The sequence below is a fragment of the Episyrphus balteatus genome, chromosome 2 (assembly GCF_945859705.1).
Source record: "Episyrphus balteatus chromosome 2, idEpiBalt1.1, whole genome shotgun sequence".
In the NCBI taxonomy this organism is placed as follows: Eukaryota; Metazoa; Arthropoda; class Insecta; order Diptera; family Syrphidae; genus Episyrphus; species Episyrphus balteatus.
In genome coordinates, this window is record NC_079135.1 from 14,487,035 (window position 1) to 14,505,010 (window position 17,976).

The window sequence follows — 17,976 nt, forward strand, 5'->3', positions numbered from 1 at the left end:
TAAGGCGTATATTGTAGCATATACTTTTACCCACTTTCATTTTTGTCATTTTTATTTTCAATTTGTATTTAAACTTAAAGAAAAATGCAGGTCATCAATTAAATTGATGTGATGTTTCTTTGGGATAGCGAAAAAAATTAAAGTTACATTGAAAGAAGATGACGGATGTTTGATGTTGATTGATTTTATCTACGATCTCATCTCAACTTAAGTTTATTTGTCATCAATCAGCCGAGGAGGAGGAGAGCCCCTGATCGGTTAGCCTTTTTGTCTAGCCGACTAATCCGAAATAAATTTTCTTTTCAAATGGTTCTGGGAAAGAAAAAATTTGTTAATGTAACTCTTTGACTTGTTGTTTTGATGCATTTAAAGTTAAATTGAAGATCTAGACGAAGCGACATACTTTAAGTAAGAGTTTTTATATTGACGATTTTGCGTAATTGCAAAAGTAAGACAGTTTTCAAAATCTCATATAAAGTTTTCCCGAGCAGGCCATAATTCTGATATCTAAATTCTAGTTTTCAATTTTTTTTCTTAAACGAAAAGCGCGCCAAACCGTAGAACTTTTTAAAACAGAATTATGTACAGCAGAAATCAAATACCAATATTGTGTTAAACGTCTTCTTTGGCAAGGGTTTGGCGTCAAAACTCAACCGGGGTCAAAATAATTTTTACAAAATTCTGCTTTTCCTAATTCTGGTTTCGTAAATGTTTAAAAGCAAAATTTTGTAAAATCCTCCTCTCTTTTATTTAAGCAAAAATATGACAGAATAATAAAACATAATTTTTTAGTACTAGGTAACCTATAGATACCTATGTTATTCCTGGTAAGAATTTGCTGCTTATTTGTATAATTACTTACATTCCCAATTTTTCAATATTATTTTTTTTTTATAAATTAATAAATTGAAAAATATTGAGAAAAAATTTTGAATGTTAAATATTTTCGAATAATATAGAAAAAAAAAATATTAATATATCAAATGAAGTAAATATTTAAAAAATTGATTGGGAAAATAAAATATTTTATATCGTTTCGTATTAGTGTATGCACCAAAAATAAGAGTTTACAGATTGGGACTAAAAAGTGATTTTTTAAAACTTTTCAAAAAATAAAATTGACCGACATAATTGAATCTTTTTAATTTTTTTTTTTTTTTGAAAATCAAAAATAATACTTTTTTCTTGTTATTGGTAAAAGCGAATTTTGTGAATTTGTACTAATTTTGGCATTAAATTCCTTCAGAATTATTTATAAAAAATTGGTTTGTGTCTTAAACTCTAGAAAGGTTTATTTGCTTTTAAAATATTTTTCGGGGCCTTTATCTTCTTTAAATAATACAATTTCTTATAAAAATAAATGTACCTAATCCGTTAAAACCCTTTAAAAATCAAAATGAACTTCATTTTATTTTAATAATAGTTTCCTTTTTTTAAAGTGTACTTGTATCTGCTAAGAATGAAGTGAGTTCTCATTAATATTACGTGAATGCTTATTGAAGCAAAGAAACCATGCACCAATCCGATAAATTTAATACTGATTCTATTTGTTTTCATAGTATGTCTTTTTTCTCCTTGTAGTTGCTAGGGTCAGAAAAATTAATTTATGAATTTTTTAATTGGCATTATGAATATAAAAAAAAAGGAAAAATAAAATAAAACAAATTTCAAATAGTACCTAAATTCTAATTTTTCATACCTCTCGAGAAAACACCCTTTCACCTTGGATTTTTGAATAAACTATTTCTGTTCTTGGTTATCAAGGGTCTTGGGTTTTATTCATAAGATTTTCCGGTATTAGTTCCAAATCTTCAAATTTTACTCAAAAAGTAGGTACCTAACTTCTGTTCTAACGTGAAAAATGTTAAAAAAAAAACTTTCTTCATTTTGCCAAATATCTTTCCATTATTTTTTTATGTTTTTGCTTATATTGTACTTGTTAAGTGTCCAGGATGAAACTGTTAATAGAAATTATGTCTTAGAAATTATGCTCTGTCAATTACTTTAGTCGACTTATTACATTCGATGAACTTTTTCCATATAGTCTTTTGTATTAATTCAACAGAATCTTCTTTTAAAGTATTCTTTTGACTAAACAAAAAGTAAAAAATACTCAGCCATCTAGTACAATTATACAAGTTGGAATATTTAATATGTTATAATTAATATGTTATATTTAATATCTTATAATTTTAGCATCTACACTCAGTCACAAAAGTAAGTATACACCCCTATCTTTGTTTAACCAAGACCTCAAAAAAAAGAATCTAACACATTTTCGAAAAAAATTTAAATGTGGTTTTATTTCATTAATCATTGCCTACATATTTACAAAAAAAAATTTGTCAAATAATCAATACTAAATGAAAAAGTGACAAAAAATTAAACACAGTACAAAATTTCGCATTACAAAAGTAAGTATACAGAGAAGAAAAAACTATGAAAATCGATGTTAAAAGTATAAATACCTAAATTTTTTTGGGAATTAATATATTTTAGGCTACCCCCTAGACTTGACGAGGTCAAACTCACTTGAAGGCATTGATTTTACTAGATTTTTTGCAACATTTGGGCCGAATCTTATTCACTCTTCCTATAAGACTCGTTTCAGCTAATCCTTTGAATGCTTCCTTACTTTTCTCACCAAATGGTCTCACAGATGCTAAATAGTATCCAAATCGGGTGACTGGGGGACGTTGGGATCTGGTTTTGAAAGTTTTTGATCAAAAATTCACTCAAAAAGACCGAGTTTTGCTTAGGGTCGTTACCTTTATTGAAGATGATCAATCCATCTTAGCCTAATTATTCGACACTCTGGTGCAGGTTTGTCTATAAAATATCTAAAAAAGAATACCCATCCATTTTTTCCTCAAGGAGACCAAGTAACCCACACCGAAAGATATAAGCGAAACCCCCATACCATAAACGAATCACTGCCGTTTTTACCAGTACCTTCCATTCTTTTCGGATCTACTTCTTTTCTCGGTTTTCTAGAAATATTGCCACATCCATAACTCATATGCACGTAAGACGAAGTGTACTGCTCAGATGGAGCTGGTAAAATTTGGAGAAAGATACAAAAGTAACAAAATCCTATCAAAAAGCTGGTACTGGTAAAAACGGCAGTGATTCGTTTATGGTATAGGGGTTTCTCTTATATCTTTCGGTGTGGGTTACTTGGTCTCCTTGAGGAAAAAATGGATGGGTATTCTTTTTTAGAATTTTATAGACAAACCTGCACCAGAGTGTCGAATAATTAGGCTAAGATGGATTGATTATCTTCAATAAAGGTAACGACCCTAAGCAAAACTCGGTCTTTTTGAGTGAATTTTTGATCAAAAACTTTCAAAACCAGATCCCAACGTCCCCCAGTCACCCGATTTGGATACTATTTAGCATCTGTGAGACCATTTGGTGAGAAAAGTAAGGAAGCATTCAAAGGATTAGCTGAAACGAGTCTTATAGGAAGAGTGAATAAGATTCGGCCCAAATGTTGCAAAAAATCTAGTAAAATCAATGCCTTCAAGTGAGTTTGACCTCGTCAAGTCTAGGGGGTAGCCTAAAATATATTAATTCCCAAAAAAATTTAGGTATTTATACTTTTAACATCGATTTTCATAGTTTTTTCTTCTCTGTATACTTACTTTTGTAATGCGAAATTTTGTACTGTGTTTAATTTTTCGTCACTTTTTCATTTAGTATTGATTATTTGACAAATTTTTTTTTGTAAATATGTAGGCAATGATTAATGAAATAAAACCACATTTAAATTTTTTTCGAAAATGTGTTAGATTCTTTTTTTTGAGGTCTTGGTTAAACAAAGTTAGGGGTGTATACTTACTTTTGTGACTGAGTGTATAAACCGTTTCAAACTTATTTATAAATAGAACATAATAATTAAAATCTAAGATAACTTCAAAGGGGCTTTGCTATATTTGATAGAGTATGAAACATTTCAATTAACAGATGGAACATTTTAATTCCCCTTTATAAACACGCATGTACTCCATATTACTGCCATAAGACAAGTACATATTTACATTGCACTTCAAAATAAGGCATCTAACCGCGCGCCATCTCGATCTCCCAATTAAATTCACACTTCACCATATCAAAATTAGGAATCTAGAATTGAATAGAATCATCTTTTCACATCATTTCTATTCAGAGAAGATCTCTTTCTTTTTCTCTATATTTCTAAATGAGAACTCATCATCAAAATGATCGCTGTCCTCAAAAAGACATAATTTTGATAATTAAAAAAAATCAAATTTTAACTAATTAGATTTTCTCATCAAATTAGATGTAAACATTTTTTAATTACACAATTTTAGATACAAATTCATATTTAAAAAAAAATTGTTTTTATGTTTGTCTGCCTTACCCAATAGAAAATGAAACAAGTGTCCACAAAAAAAACTAATGTTCACTTAAAATTGCCTCGCATATCTCTTGCAAGGGTCAAAAAGTTTTAGATTAGCATTTTTGTTCACGTGTTGGCCTCTTTTTTTCCATTTTTATTATGAATGGATTTTTTTTTGTAAGTTTTGAAATTTGTTGGATTTTGTATGAAATTAAGAAATAAAGAAAGAAATTATTCCATTCAGACAATACTTACACTTTTATTATTTTTTTTATTAATAATAACTTCTTATCACTCTTTTCTATGACAGAAGTATCTAAAAATAAAATCCATTAAAAAAAATTATTATTTACTATTTTCTTTTTTTATTTTAATCTTTGGTTTCCTTAGCTGTGTTTCAAAAAAATAAAAGAGAAAAGCATAAAATATGTACAAAAAAAAATGCTGTGAATTAATACTATCTATCAACTAAAAGCCTTTCACACAAAAAAAATTAATAAATTGAACTTACAGACATGCAATAACTACATAATTTAAAATCTAATTAAAAATTTAAAATATAAATATAAAATTATATTGCACCATATTCGGCCACATTATTCAATTATGCCAGATGTTTTTTTCTCTTTCTATTAAATCCATTGCTCATATATTTACAATTTATTATTAATTATGGCAATAAATAAAATAAATCAAAAAAATTAATTACAAATTGATATTTTTCTTTTCTGGCATTGATATAGTTTGTTTTTCCTTTTTTTTTCCAAAAATAAAAATACTAAGACTAGACAATCTCGTCCATTTATGCATGCGAGGAGAATTTTTAAGTAGTTTTTTTTTTCAAAATAAATTACTCCTCTTACAAAATGATTTGAATATTTTATATACATATATTTTTTTTTTTTATTTTAAAACTATTACAATAAGTGCATATATTTTTTGTATCTAATAAAAAATGTAACTATAAAGTAAATAACGGTTGGTTTTATTTTTTTACAATACTGAATGGAGTTTTTTTTTTGAAAAAAAGTCTCTTTCTAAATTTTTAATAATATTATTTATGAATGTTTATCTGATAAATTTGTATGTTTTTTGTTAAGTTTAATTTTTTTTCTTAAAAATATAAAATAAAATAAATCTTAAAATCTAAGCAGTGCATTTTGTTTTTATTTTGGAAACTAATCACTATTTACTAATTTTTTTTTATCACAATATATTTTTTTTAAATTTTTCTTATAACTTAGTAATTTCTTATTTTATTTTTCTTCTTTTATAAAAATATAATTAATTTAATTTTGTGAAAATTTTAAAACTTAAAATGATTTTTGTCTGTTTTTATATTTTTTTTTTGGTAAAATTGTAAATTTTGTAAAAATCAAAAATGGTTTAAAATTGGTAAAAATTAGGGAAACATTTGAGTTTTACCGGATTTATAGCAATTTACCGGATTTATTGAATCGAAAACGCGTTAACCCTTTTGACTCCTTGGAGTTTTATGGGAATTTTACTGGGGTAAAATGAATCATGACAAGAAGCTTCTCGGTTTCACAATTTCGGTATTTCTCTACCTTATACATTGAAATGTTCATGAAGCAAGTTACAGCTAAAAAAAGTTCTTCTGTAGGCTAATAAAATGAGTATTATGCTTAAATAACGTGTTTTTGAATAAGTTATAATTCTTTTGCGGCATTGGCACCATAGTGAAACTTTAGTTTTAATTTCGTATCAGGATTTTTGATTATTTTGTAGTTTACAATAATTACTTTTTTAGAACCACGACTTATTGATGACGTATTAAGATCAACAAGGAAATTGATTTTTTCACCAATGAAAACACCTATTCATTTTATGATTCGTTAAAATAAAAAAAGTTTTGAATAATCAATACAAAATGCTGTCTTTTTTAATCATAAATCATAGGCAACTTCGTTCTTGTTGATTCTCATCAAATCGTGTCACCAAAGATATGAAAATGAAAATCGAATAGGTCATTTTGTTTTATGGGTAATATAATGAAATGAAGATATTGTGTATTTTGAAACTATTTGTTTTTTTTTTTATATACAGTTTTTGTTTTATACATTTTATATGTAAACGAAAATAGCGACCGTGACATTAAAAAAAATGACGTATCCATTTTTCATCTGAAACTACTTGAATTTTAATTCAAATTTTGACCACCGACATTTCAACTCTAACAATCGCCAATAGCAGATATTAGATAGCTGAGAGATTAGTAAGTTCTGCACTGAAACCTATCATTCAGGAAGCAGTAATTTTTATGACAGGAGTGAAATTTTTTTTTGAACCGAAATAAACGGGAAATAACAATAAATTGATGAAATCAAACATCAATGATGGAAAAATATCTCCAACAATAAAAAACAACCCAAATTATAAAAGAAGAAAACTTAACAAAAAACTAATTTAATAATTAACTTAACAAAAAATAAAATCTATTAAAAGAAAAATTAATTATGCAACAATTGCATAATTACCTGTCAATTCGAAAGGACTTGTCTTTGTTGAATGTGTAAAATTATTTTTTGGTGAAAAATCAACTGGAGTTTCTTGATAAAAATTCATTTGCATAACAGTTTGAGGTGCCGTAGTTACTGCAATTGTTGTTGTTCCATCATAATTCGAACTATTAACAACTGGCGGAGGACGTATAACACTAATTCGCTTAAAACGATCATAATCTTCTTGTGTCATGGAATTTGTCAAAGTTGTATATGATTTTTCTGACTTTTCCTCAATACTAATTTCTAATGGTGGAAAAGTCATGCAATTGTTATTTGCAGCTGCTGCAGCTTCTTTTTGAAGTATCTTCGTTGCTAAAGTGGATTTGGTTGAAGATTCAAATTTGGTTGTCTTACTTGGTTTATCTTTTTCTGGTTTTTGAGGATGATTTTTCATACAGGAGGACTCCTCGTGTTTGTAGAGATATGATTTTAGGGCGAAGGATTTGCCACAACGGGCACAAGAATGTGGTTTGGTATTCGAATGGGTTTGAATGTGGGCTCTAAGGTTGGACTTGTCGGCGAAAGCTTTGGTGCAAACGGTACATTTGAATGGTTTTTCACCTAAAATAGAATTAGAGGGTTAAGAATAGCCTTCAAGGAAAAGTTTTCAAGTTCAGGCCTTACCTGTATGAGTTCTAATGTGACCTTGCAATAACCAAGGTCGAGAAAAACACTTTCCACAGTATTGACACTCGCAACCTTGATTATGAGTTCGAACGTGCATTGAAAATGCTGGCATCGATACATAGACTTTCTCACAATGTGGGCATCTTCTAGCTTTTTTGTCTAAAATCGATCTGAAAAGAAGAAAAATAGGTCAAAAACGGTGTTTTCGAAAAATTATATTAATCTCACCTATGCGTTTGACGATGTCTAGCCAAATTTGATGACGTCGAATACTTCTTTCCACACTCCGGACACACATGATCATCATCACCGCTCATCGAATTCTCAGAAACCTTACTGGAATGTCCCAATCCGGAATAGTGTTCATCTCCACTACTATGCAGACTACTACAAGACAATTCATCAAAGCGGGACTGTTCAGAAATCGTAGATCGTCGTGATTTCTTTCGATCGAAAATTTTGTGACTGTAATAATTCGAATCATCATCCGAAGACGAAAAGAAATTGTTATTTCCTTGTTGATGTTGTTGATTAAATTGTGGTTTGTGCATTTCGTCAAGATTGCCATCGTCTACAAAAGTTGTAATTTCGTTTTTGCAACGTCCTTTATTTATGTAATCGGTGATTTCTGTAATGTTTGTTGTACTAAGGCGTCCTGCAGCAAGTGTTACTTCGGCTAATTGGGTTAAGTTATACAATTCTTCGGGAATTGTACCCGAAGGGGTGGTTGTTTGCTCTTTAGTCATGTTGTCTATTTAACTTCCGTGACTATCTAAAATAAAATAAAACAACAAAATTAAATCACATGAATTAACTTTTGATTTAAATTATCAAATAAAATGGTACGATAAGAAAGTTCACTCTGCTCTATGACCCAAACTAAATAAGTTTTAAAGTCTAATTTACTTCAAATTTAATGCTAATTAACAAACTAGGTATATGTAAACCAGATCACGCTATTATACTCGTTGCTTCTTTAGAGTGAAAAAGGCTGAACATAATTTAAAATAAGCCTTGACGAAGTAAAATATATTTTAAGACTATTTAATACCTATAAGTTTTACCTGAGGTGGGTTTGGAATTATAAAGTAACCTGCAAATTGAATTAGGTTACGTTCCAATTGCAAAATAAAAAAAAAATTATTTATGTTAATAAAATTCTAGTTCTGTGTTTTATTTAAAAAAATGAAACAACAATGCTTAGTTTTTTTTATAGTTTCAATGTAAAGTACCTGTTGATGTTATTGGGGTATATTTTTATAAGCAACAAAGCAGAATGAAATCAAGAGTATTTGAATTGTATATAATTATTTTAAAAAAGAGGCATAAAGGTACTAAAGATCACTATTTACAATGTCTTTCAGATTAGTCATAAAATTGTACTTTGATTTTAGGATCTGCGTCCAGCTCGTATAAAAATGGCGCCCAATCCAAAAAATTTCGTTGTTTTAATAAAATTCCACAGATTTTGTTGAGATGGTTTAAGATTTTCAAAAATAAAATAGTTTTCACTTGCAATAGAACTTAACTAATAATTTGTTTCTACCAAAAGCTTTTCCCGTTTGAATAAATTGCAAATCCAAGTTTTGGGAGACTTTTTGGTTGGTCCAATTGATATTCACCATTAAATTCTTACTTTCAGTTTTATTACTACAAAAAGGATATGAAATATTTGAATGCATTGAACCTTGTTTTATTCCTTTTTCGGGACTTATTTCGGGACATTTTTGTGGACTTAATTCACATTTTGAAAGTATTTCCTGAATTGTAGAATTATTTCACTTAAGAATTTTGTTTATGTAACAAGTGTTCCAGGAGAGAATAAACACATTTTTTAATTACTTGATCCAAAGCTAGTTTTTCAATGGTTTTTCCTGTGTTTGTTTGACTTTCTTAGTTTTATCGTACTCCACATTGGGCGCCATTTTAGAATAGAATAGGTGTGTATAGTTTATGATAAAATGGAATGCAATGGTTGAGGAAGCAAGTAACCTAGAAGTTACAAAGCTACCCCAGGTAAATTATTTTAGAAAAATTCGTTGAAAGTAAATATCGTTGGTACAAATACAATATTTAAATCATTTCAACTAAACTAAAAAAGTTTACTTATTTTGGTGTTCTTTTTAGAATTTTCTTATCTTATTTTATCAACGTTGGGCGCCAGTTTTGTGAAATAGTATTTGCTTAGCTGATTTTTATACATTATTAGATTATTACACGTTAACATTTTAAGTATAATACAGAATATTAGTGCATACAAAATATCCTTCTTAATTAAAATATTGCATTACATTGGGCGCCAGTTAACAAAATTTGTTTTTACTAACTGATTATTTTATTTTTTAGTTTGATTACCTTACATTTTTTTAACTTTGAACAAATTAAACATAATAAACTATCTTTTTTAATTTTTAATATTGTTTATAATTTTTTTTTTTTATAATTTAAACATCTTTTCTCTTTAAAGTTCAATTTTACTACATTTTAATAGCAAATTTAATTAATTATTTACTTCTTTCTTAAAAATTATGTCAGCATCTAAATGCATAAAGAATATTTTTTTTAATTTGCAAAAAAACGACGGCATGCGTAGGTTTTGAAATACAAAAAAAAAAAAACGTACAAAATGTTTTAAATAAACTGAAGCAAGTGTCTGCCGGCAAAAACATCTGAATGGTGAAATCATTAAGAAAATATTTTCCTTCGATCGGATTTATATATTCAGTTTTTCAAAAAAAAAAAAAAAAAAAAAGTGTCGACATGTGTGTATTCTAATTAAGAAAAAAAAAAATTAATAAATGTTATATAGTTAGTAAAAGTATAGCAAAAAAATAAAATAACGTCAGCCCACTTGTTGTATATTGAAGGAAATTCAGCAAGGAAATGATTTTTTTTTGTGTTTGTTTTAATAATACGTATACAACAACCACTTCCCACCATATTAAAACCGGCCGTTTGATTTTAATTGAAACATTGAGTTTTTATTTTTCTAGTATTTTTGATTTTGAAAAACACAAGAAAAACATTATTTATAACACTCAAGTTTTTGTAATATAATTTTTGCTTAATTATGTAGCCCCGATTGCCATCTCATTACACAAAAGAAACGCAAAACAACCTGCAGCATTTGTATCGAGTGCGTCATGATCATTCGGTTGGATTTTTTTTTTTTCTTGAATTGAGGCCAATCGATTCTCTTTCTGATGCGAGCAAATTAAATAGATCTTTTTGCAAATTCAGAATATAAATATAGATTCATTCGTATTTATTTTTTTTCCTTATAATTTTTCTTCGGACTATTACAAATATTGTGGATAGAGTACAATACAAAGATCAAGAAACATTGGGTTTAATAAATTAGGGTGACCATATTCCTAAAGGGAAATTAAAAGAAAAACCTTCGAATGTTACTTTACATTTTGTTGAAAAGTAAATACACAAAATTGAGTTTTGAAAAAAAAACTATCCGCTGATTAAAATATATATCGCCACCAAGTTTTATCAAAATCAGATAATTATTACAGATACTATGCTGTCACAAATAGACGAATGGCGAACCAATTTTTACATTTATAAATATTATTTATTAGATATATTTATATATGATTTGGTAGGCAGCCAAAGGGTCAGCTGTAGGTATAATTAAAATAATTTTCCAAACAGCGTTTATTATGAAAACTATGAAGTAATATGAGAGATTTTTAAGCGGGATTTACTGTATCTACTGAATGGTATAAATTTGTAAGCGTTCGAAACAAAATTATTAAATTTTTTTACTTTAAACAATTCATTGATCTCTTTTATTTAATAGGGTATCCAGATCCTTAAGGTATCCAGTATTTTATTAAAATCAGAGAGACAATCACATATAAAGTTTGTGCGCTTCACTTATTTTTTTTTTTATGAATGGTATAAATTGGTCTTATGTTCTTGAAACTTTTAATATTATTTCTTTTTAATAAGATGCACAGTATAATAGAATGAATGATTTGAAAAATTGACATATTTACATTCCTTAATGGTATAAATTTATTGAACCTATATAAGTAATTGGTATAAAATTTGTCTAATATCATAGAAAATATATTAACGTTTATGAACTTGAAATATGAAGCAAATTTTTAAAATAGCAAATTAGGCCCAGGTTCGATTTTGTATTTATTTGTCTTCCAACCGGTATAAACAAGCTAAAAATATACAGCGCATTCGTTAGACTTTGACTGAATGGTCTAACTCACTCAAGAATTAAATTAAATTTCTATTTGTTATATAAAGTTAACTGGAAACGAATGGTATAAACTCGTCTAAACAAAGAAAAAGGAGAGAAAATTTCATATTGGATCACATTTCAATACTGGTATAAACTGGTCGAATTAAAAAAAGGAAATTTTGTGCAAGAAAAGTTCTCTTAATTGCAATATGTTTTGCATACATTTATCTAAAGAGTTCATGTGATGGTCACCATAGGCATAGTTGATTGGTCTAAAAATCATTTATTTATAACTTCTACATAAATAACACATAAAATAACAACAGGAAACTTGTTTGCAATAACTTATTTTTGTGTCGTCCCTCAGAGACCTCGACAAATAAAATTCAAAGGCCCAATTATTTTAGATTTGCACTTTCATCTATCACACACATCTGTAGATTGATTATAAATTTTTCATAGTCAAAGTGTTCTTTTCTATACTTGCAGTCATTTGCGGTGGTGTAGTGACGGTGGATTTGTGTAAATAAATCATGTACAGTTTACATAACTTAATTATGTGTGGTATTTTTGGTATAATTTTTGTAGGTTTTCACCTTTGGCATTCACTATAATATATTTTTTTGATGAAATTGAAATAAACATTTTTTTTTTTTTTTTGAAAATGCCCCAACCAACTGTTAACAGATTTATAATTTCATTTTCCAAACAATACACAACTCTAAGGGATAAATGGTGATGGGTTGGAATTGTGTATAAAAGTTCAACTCAAAAAATGTTGTCTATAAACGCAAGAATGGATTGCTTGATATTGTAAATATTTATACATTTTGAATTCCACAATGTGTGATTAAGGATTGTAAGATATCCTGTGAACAAGAGTTTATGGGCTCCTTTTTTTCTCCGTTTTTTTTTTTTTTTAACAAGTTCTTAGAAAATCTTTTGTAAACAATCGAGACGATCATGAAATCGATTGATGTTTTTTTTTTCAATGTATCGATCAGGGTATAGTTTGTTTGTACGATCTTGTGTGAGTCTGCACAAATTACTGAAGACTGAGAAACGGCCGGCATTTTTCTAACATAAACACTTTCCATTTCGAATTGACTTTTTGATATTTTTCATTTTTTTGGCTGCATCTTTTTTTTTCTTTCAATTTAATTCAATTGAATTATTTATGACTCAGTTAGCTCTGAATGAAATTGAATTCGAAAGAAACTCAAATTCAATATTATTCGTATATAAATGCGTTTCCGTTTAAAAGGTATAAAAATGCCATTTGATTATTGTTTTTAAATTTTGAATATTATTTTTAGACGAAATGTATTTATTTATTTAAGTGTTTTTCTTTTTTTTTCATCTATTTTGTTAGAAAAATTTGAGATCGGAAAATTTTCATTCAAATTCAATAAAAATAAACGACCACCTTGTGCAAGTTTTAATTTTTTTTAAGTTCAAAACAAACAAAAACATCGAAGTATACTTTTTAGAGAATTTTATATTTAAACATATTAGTAAAAATTAGTTCGGGGAACTTTTTTTTGTATTGTCTGGACTATTTTAAATAAACCGAAAATAAATTTTTCTCGATAAGCCATAAGCTATAAGAAAAACTTAATTATTCGTTAAATGATTGTTGATTGAAACATACTCAAAAAATATTGAATTTATGAAAATCATTGCAAAAGTTTAAAAACTGAATAAAATATTTTGTTTTAATTATCATAAATCATAGCTCTTTTTTATGTTTAATCTTTTAAAATTAAAAAAAAAATAAGTTGGATAAGATCAATCTTAGAGCATTTTTTTTTGTAATTAAAATGGGAGTAAATTAAAGATACAAAATACATATATTCAAAGTTAAGTTCATCATGAAGTACGGTCTTAAACATTTTGGTGCCCATGTAAACCAGCCATTTTTAAATCATTCCATAATAGATGTTTAACAATTGGCTAATTAATGACTAATTTATGAAATGCTTATAGTTTAAAATGTTGAAAGCAAGTGCAAGAACTTATCATTAGATCAATACAGATTGGTACTGAACTCAATTGCAACTCACAAAAATTTTCCTTCGAAATCAATAAAATTGCATTACTTGTAAAAACAGATCAAAACATTTTTGAATTAAGTAAAAATAAAATGCCCAACGAATATTGAGTCTAATAAAAAAAAAATAAAATAAATAAATATGTATAGTTATAATTGAATCTTATAAGAAATTTAATAAAAAAAAACATTTAAAAATAAAATTTTATTTTAAAATTACAAAAATATCCTTTCAGAGGACTTTAAACGAAGTAGGAACATAACCTATTTGATTTCCTGTAGGTATAACAAAAAAAATTTTTCAAAAAAGATTGAAAATCATTAGAGTCCTTTTTAAAGGTTCTTTATGTAAAAAAAATTCCCAATTGGGTTGTACGAACTTGCGCTTAGATTAGACGTTGCTTAAATTTTAAAATTTTTTAGTAATGAGAAAATAATTAAATAAAAAACGTTAAATTCGTTTTTTTACCGACTTCCAAAAAGGAGGAGGTATTCAATTCGTCTGTATTTTTTTTTTTTTTTTTTTTTTTTTTATGTTTGTTACCGCATAACTTTGGACTGAGTGAACCAATTTTGATAATTCTTTTTGCATTGGAAAGCTGGTGGCTGCAGTGTGGACCCATTTCAATTTCGTTCACTTTTAGCCATAGGAACTATTTTAAAAACCATAAAACCCAGTTTTGATCCATGGAAGTCGGTTTTGTTTTTTTTTGTTAAAAATGATTATTTAAGGGACGTCATCTTTGAGCTCCAAAAAAGCATGTATTTAAACTTATTTTATTAAGATGCTTTTTTTAAAAAAATCAAAATCGTTAGGCCGCTTTTTCAAAAAAAAAAAAATAAATAATTTTTTAAATATATTTTTGAAAAAAAAAACACGTAAAAAAAAGTCAGTATGAAATTTTTTAGTAATTCCTATAAAAATTTCAAAAACATTCAATATCCAGTTTTCAATTTTTTTTTAATCAAAAAATGCAGTTTTTAAAATTTTGATTTCGATGCTTTTGATTTTAAATTCTCTTACGTAAAAATTCCTTTAAATTGAGTCAGTCATTCCGTAATAGTCGAAAGTTTAAGAAATGGTTCTTTGGGAGGTACCGTTAATAACAACTCTTGAAAAAAAATCATATAAAAGATAAAACTTGTTTAAAAACTATCACACGATTTGTTTTTTAAATCGTTCGAGTCGTTTCTGGGGAGATTAAACTTTTACAAAAGCTTTTTTGTTGTTTTTATTAGCTTTACAACAAAAGTAGGATTTTGTTTTGTTATTGTTTCGCAAATAAATTCATGTTATGATCTGGATCACGATCAAAATGAAACACAGCTAAATTTGTTAAAATAAAAATTAAGTCAGGAATTCCCTCTGAAGAGTCATCAAAAACCGCTACATACCAAGTTTTAAGCTCTCTGTGCCCCAATACAAATGCTTTTGAAATAGTGCCATCGAAGCATTTAAGCATTTAAGCATCGATATTTAACAAAACTAGAATTGCACAAACCTGAAATTCTTTTTGAAAAATAATTTTAAAAAGCAAACGTCAAAGTAAGGGAACATAAAGTACTTTTTATACCGTTTTTTACATAAGCTTAGACTCACTTCCGTTTGTAGAAGATCCAATGTTCTTAAAATCTAATGATTTTAATGTTAAAATAACGACAGTAATTTAAAAACAGCATAGCTCATAAACAACAGTTATATCAAAATTTTTCGCTGTCATAAATAAATACAAAGGTTTTTATTTCTGACTTTCCCGAAAAATTTTCAGTATGCTGATTTCTGAAATCCTTGAAACTTAAAACCGGATTTGACTAAAAAGTTAATTCTGACAAATATTTTGCAAACATTTTGCTAAGCTATATTTTTTTTTTTTTGAAAATTTCAAAACGAGAAGATACCTTCTTTTGGATTAAGTCTTTCTGAATGCTCTTAACGCTTACGCCTTTAAAGTTTTTAAATTTTGTTAAATATATGTACATACATATTTTAATTAAAAATAATAATTAGTTGATAAACATAAAAGGTTGACAAAATATATAAAATTCTGTTCACCTGTTAGATAGAATAAACTAAATAAATTTAAAAATATTAAAGAAAAAAAATTTGTTTAAAACATAAGATATTTTACTGCATTATTTTGCAACATTTTGTGCACAACAACAAATAAATCTTCAATTAAAACTTAATTTCAGATAAAAACAACACCATCAATTTTATTCTTCACCAACAACATAATATTAATCAGTTAAAAAAAATGTTCTTCCTACTTTTCGAAACTGACGTCAAATAAAAATTCATTTTCTTACGTACTAAAATCTTTAAAAAGCATCGCATCATTGTCTAGCACCATGATAATTAATAACCTACAAAAACAAAAGTCTACACTCGGACTCGTGTGCATATACATTATTGCGCCCCGCAAAGAACAATGACAGTTGTTTGACACATAAACGATCGTGTGATTAACATTTTAAAGCAAATGCCTTTTTTTCTAAATAACTTATAGCGAAAATTCCTTTATCGATGATGTTTATTTAAAATTAAAATTCGAATAAAAAAGAAGAGGAAGGTAATTTATAAACTCTATTGCAAAATCTGACTCACCAAAAATAATAAGTCTAATATAAAATTTATAACTTGATGTTTTTCAAAAAATCATTTGATTTTTTCACAGTTCAATTTTTTATTTGTTTGTTTTTTTTTTTGGTCAATATCACTTTTAAAAATTTATTGATCCATTATTAGATTTCTTGTTGTTGTTTTTTTTTTTTAATCCGGTGATTTGTCAATATTTCACAATCTTATAATATTTTTTTCAAAACCGCACCTTTATATAGAATTTTAGAATAAAGATCTTAAAAGGTATATTCTTCAAAAACCGGTACGTTTTACCACTTGAAGATCTCGCAAAGGACTGATCGGTTTTTTGAAAATGAAAATAAGATTTACAATTATAAAAATGTACACTCAGTCAGTGCTCCAATATATCCCACCGCGCAAGTGTTCTTAAAAATAAGTCACTACCACCTCAGAGAAAAACGTTTTTCCAACAACAACAACAACAACAAAAAAGAGTGCTCCTGAGTATACTTCTGATGCTCAGCATTGGCAGCAGCCGATATTTTTTTGTACCAAAAGGAATTGTTATTCCCTCACACAGAGTATAGGTGCCTGCCTCTATACCGTATGAATCAACAAACGGCAGCAAAATCATGCCCCATGCCGATCATCCCGCAATGAGTGATCTTCGTGGGCTTCCATATTATAATGTGTTTTCGAAAACACTATCTACGTCATGTCCCTTCTTCGACTTCGACGGGTTATGAAAAGAGGCAACTCTAATTTTAAAACACCGTGTCGTTGTCGTCGAACTAAATTTCGATCGTGCGCAAGATCGCTTCTGGCTTGGTGCTCTTGGCATCTTCTCTCCTGTCGACAACTAACGCAAGACCGCAAAAGAATAAGAAATTTTCTCTGAGATTCCAACACACAGCCAGTCGCAACTCAAAAAAAAAAAAAAATATAACCTCTAAAAATAGAATCATAAAAAAAGTGATCAACGAGCTGTGGTGGCATCACTGCTTTGGCAACTCCGCACAACAAGTGAGTGTAAAATAGTCCTTGCATCAATCTAATTCAGTCCGCGTAGATAGAATATGTTTTTATGATGTGATAGCTCACTCACTGGAGGGCTAGCCATCAATCTATTTTCGTCCTTATATTAATATATGATCACCACACACTACTAATTGATGAACTTTGACGCATGCGTTTTAACTAAATTGGCAACCATATACATTCTTATTTTCTAAACAGCCGTTAGCTTTTTGACATTTCACATGAGTAAAAAAGAAACAGTCTTATTAAAACTGTCATTCTCAAACTGTCCCGGAAATAAGATTGATGACTTTGGTGGGATGGGGCGTTGATCTTATTCCAAAAACAAACAAACGAAATGGCCACTGCCACCAAACCAACACACCGGTCGATTGTCGTCGTCGGCGGCAGCAGGCGGCCATTGAACTCGACCGAATTTTTCGTTTTTAAGAGCGAGAACTTGTGCCTCATACAGGTGGAATGAGAAATTATACCGTCTCTAGAGTATTTTTCATTTTTACAAGCCAAAGATTTCGAAATATCTACGTTTTTGAAAATTAATTTTCTATTGTAAAAATACATATTTTTGGACATGAACGGGAA

General features: G+C 28.0%; 1 protein-coding gene across 2 annotated transcripts; it reads right to left on the minus strand.

The window, feature by feature from the left end:
* Positions 1-6,763: 6,763 nt before the first annotated feature.
* LOC129910080 (oocyte zinc finger protein XlCOF8.4) lies at positions 6,764-16,676 on the minus strand. 2 transcript variants are annotated; one of them, XM_055987337.1, is made up of 4 exons: positions 16,381-16,676; positions 7,744-8,287; positions 7,513-7,685; positions 6,764-7,449 (listed from the first exon to the last, which is right to left on the minus strand). In XM_055987337.1, exons 2-4 carry the CDS (start codon positions 8,259-8,261, stop codon positions 6,839-6,841), a joined length of 1,302 nt encoding a protein of 433 aa, XP_055843312.1. In that variant the 5' UTR covers positions 8,262-8,287; positions 16,381-16,676; the 3' UTR covers positions 6,764-6,838. The 2 variants fall into 2 exon arrangements, with proteins under 2 accessions (XP_055843312.1, XP_055843311.1); XM_055987336.1 differs by lacking the exon at positions 16,381-16,676 and adding an exon at positions 8,580-8,688.
* Between the last annotated feature and the right edge of the window lie 1,300 nt (positions 16,677-17,976).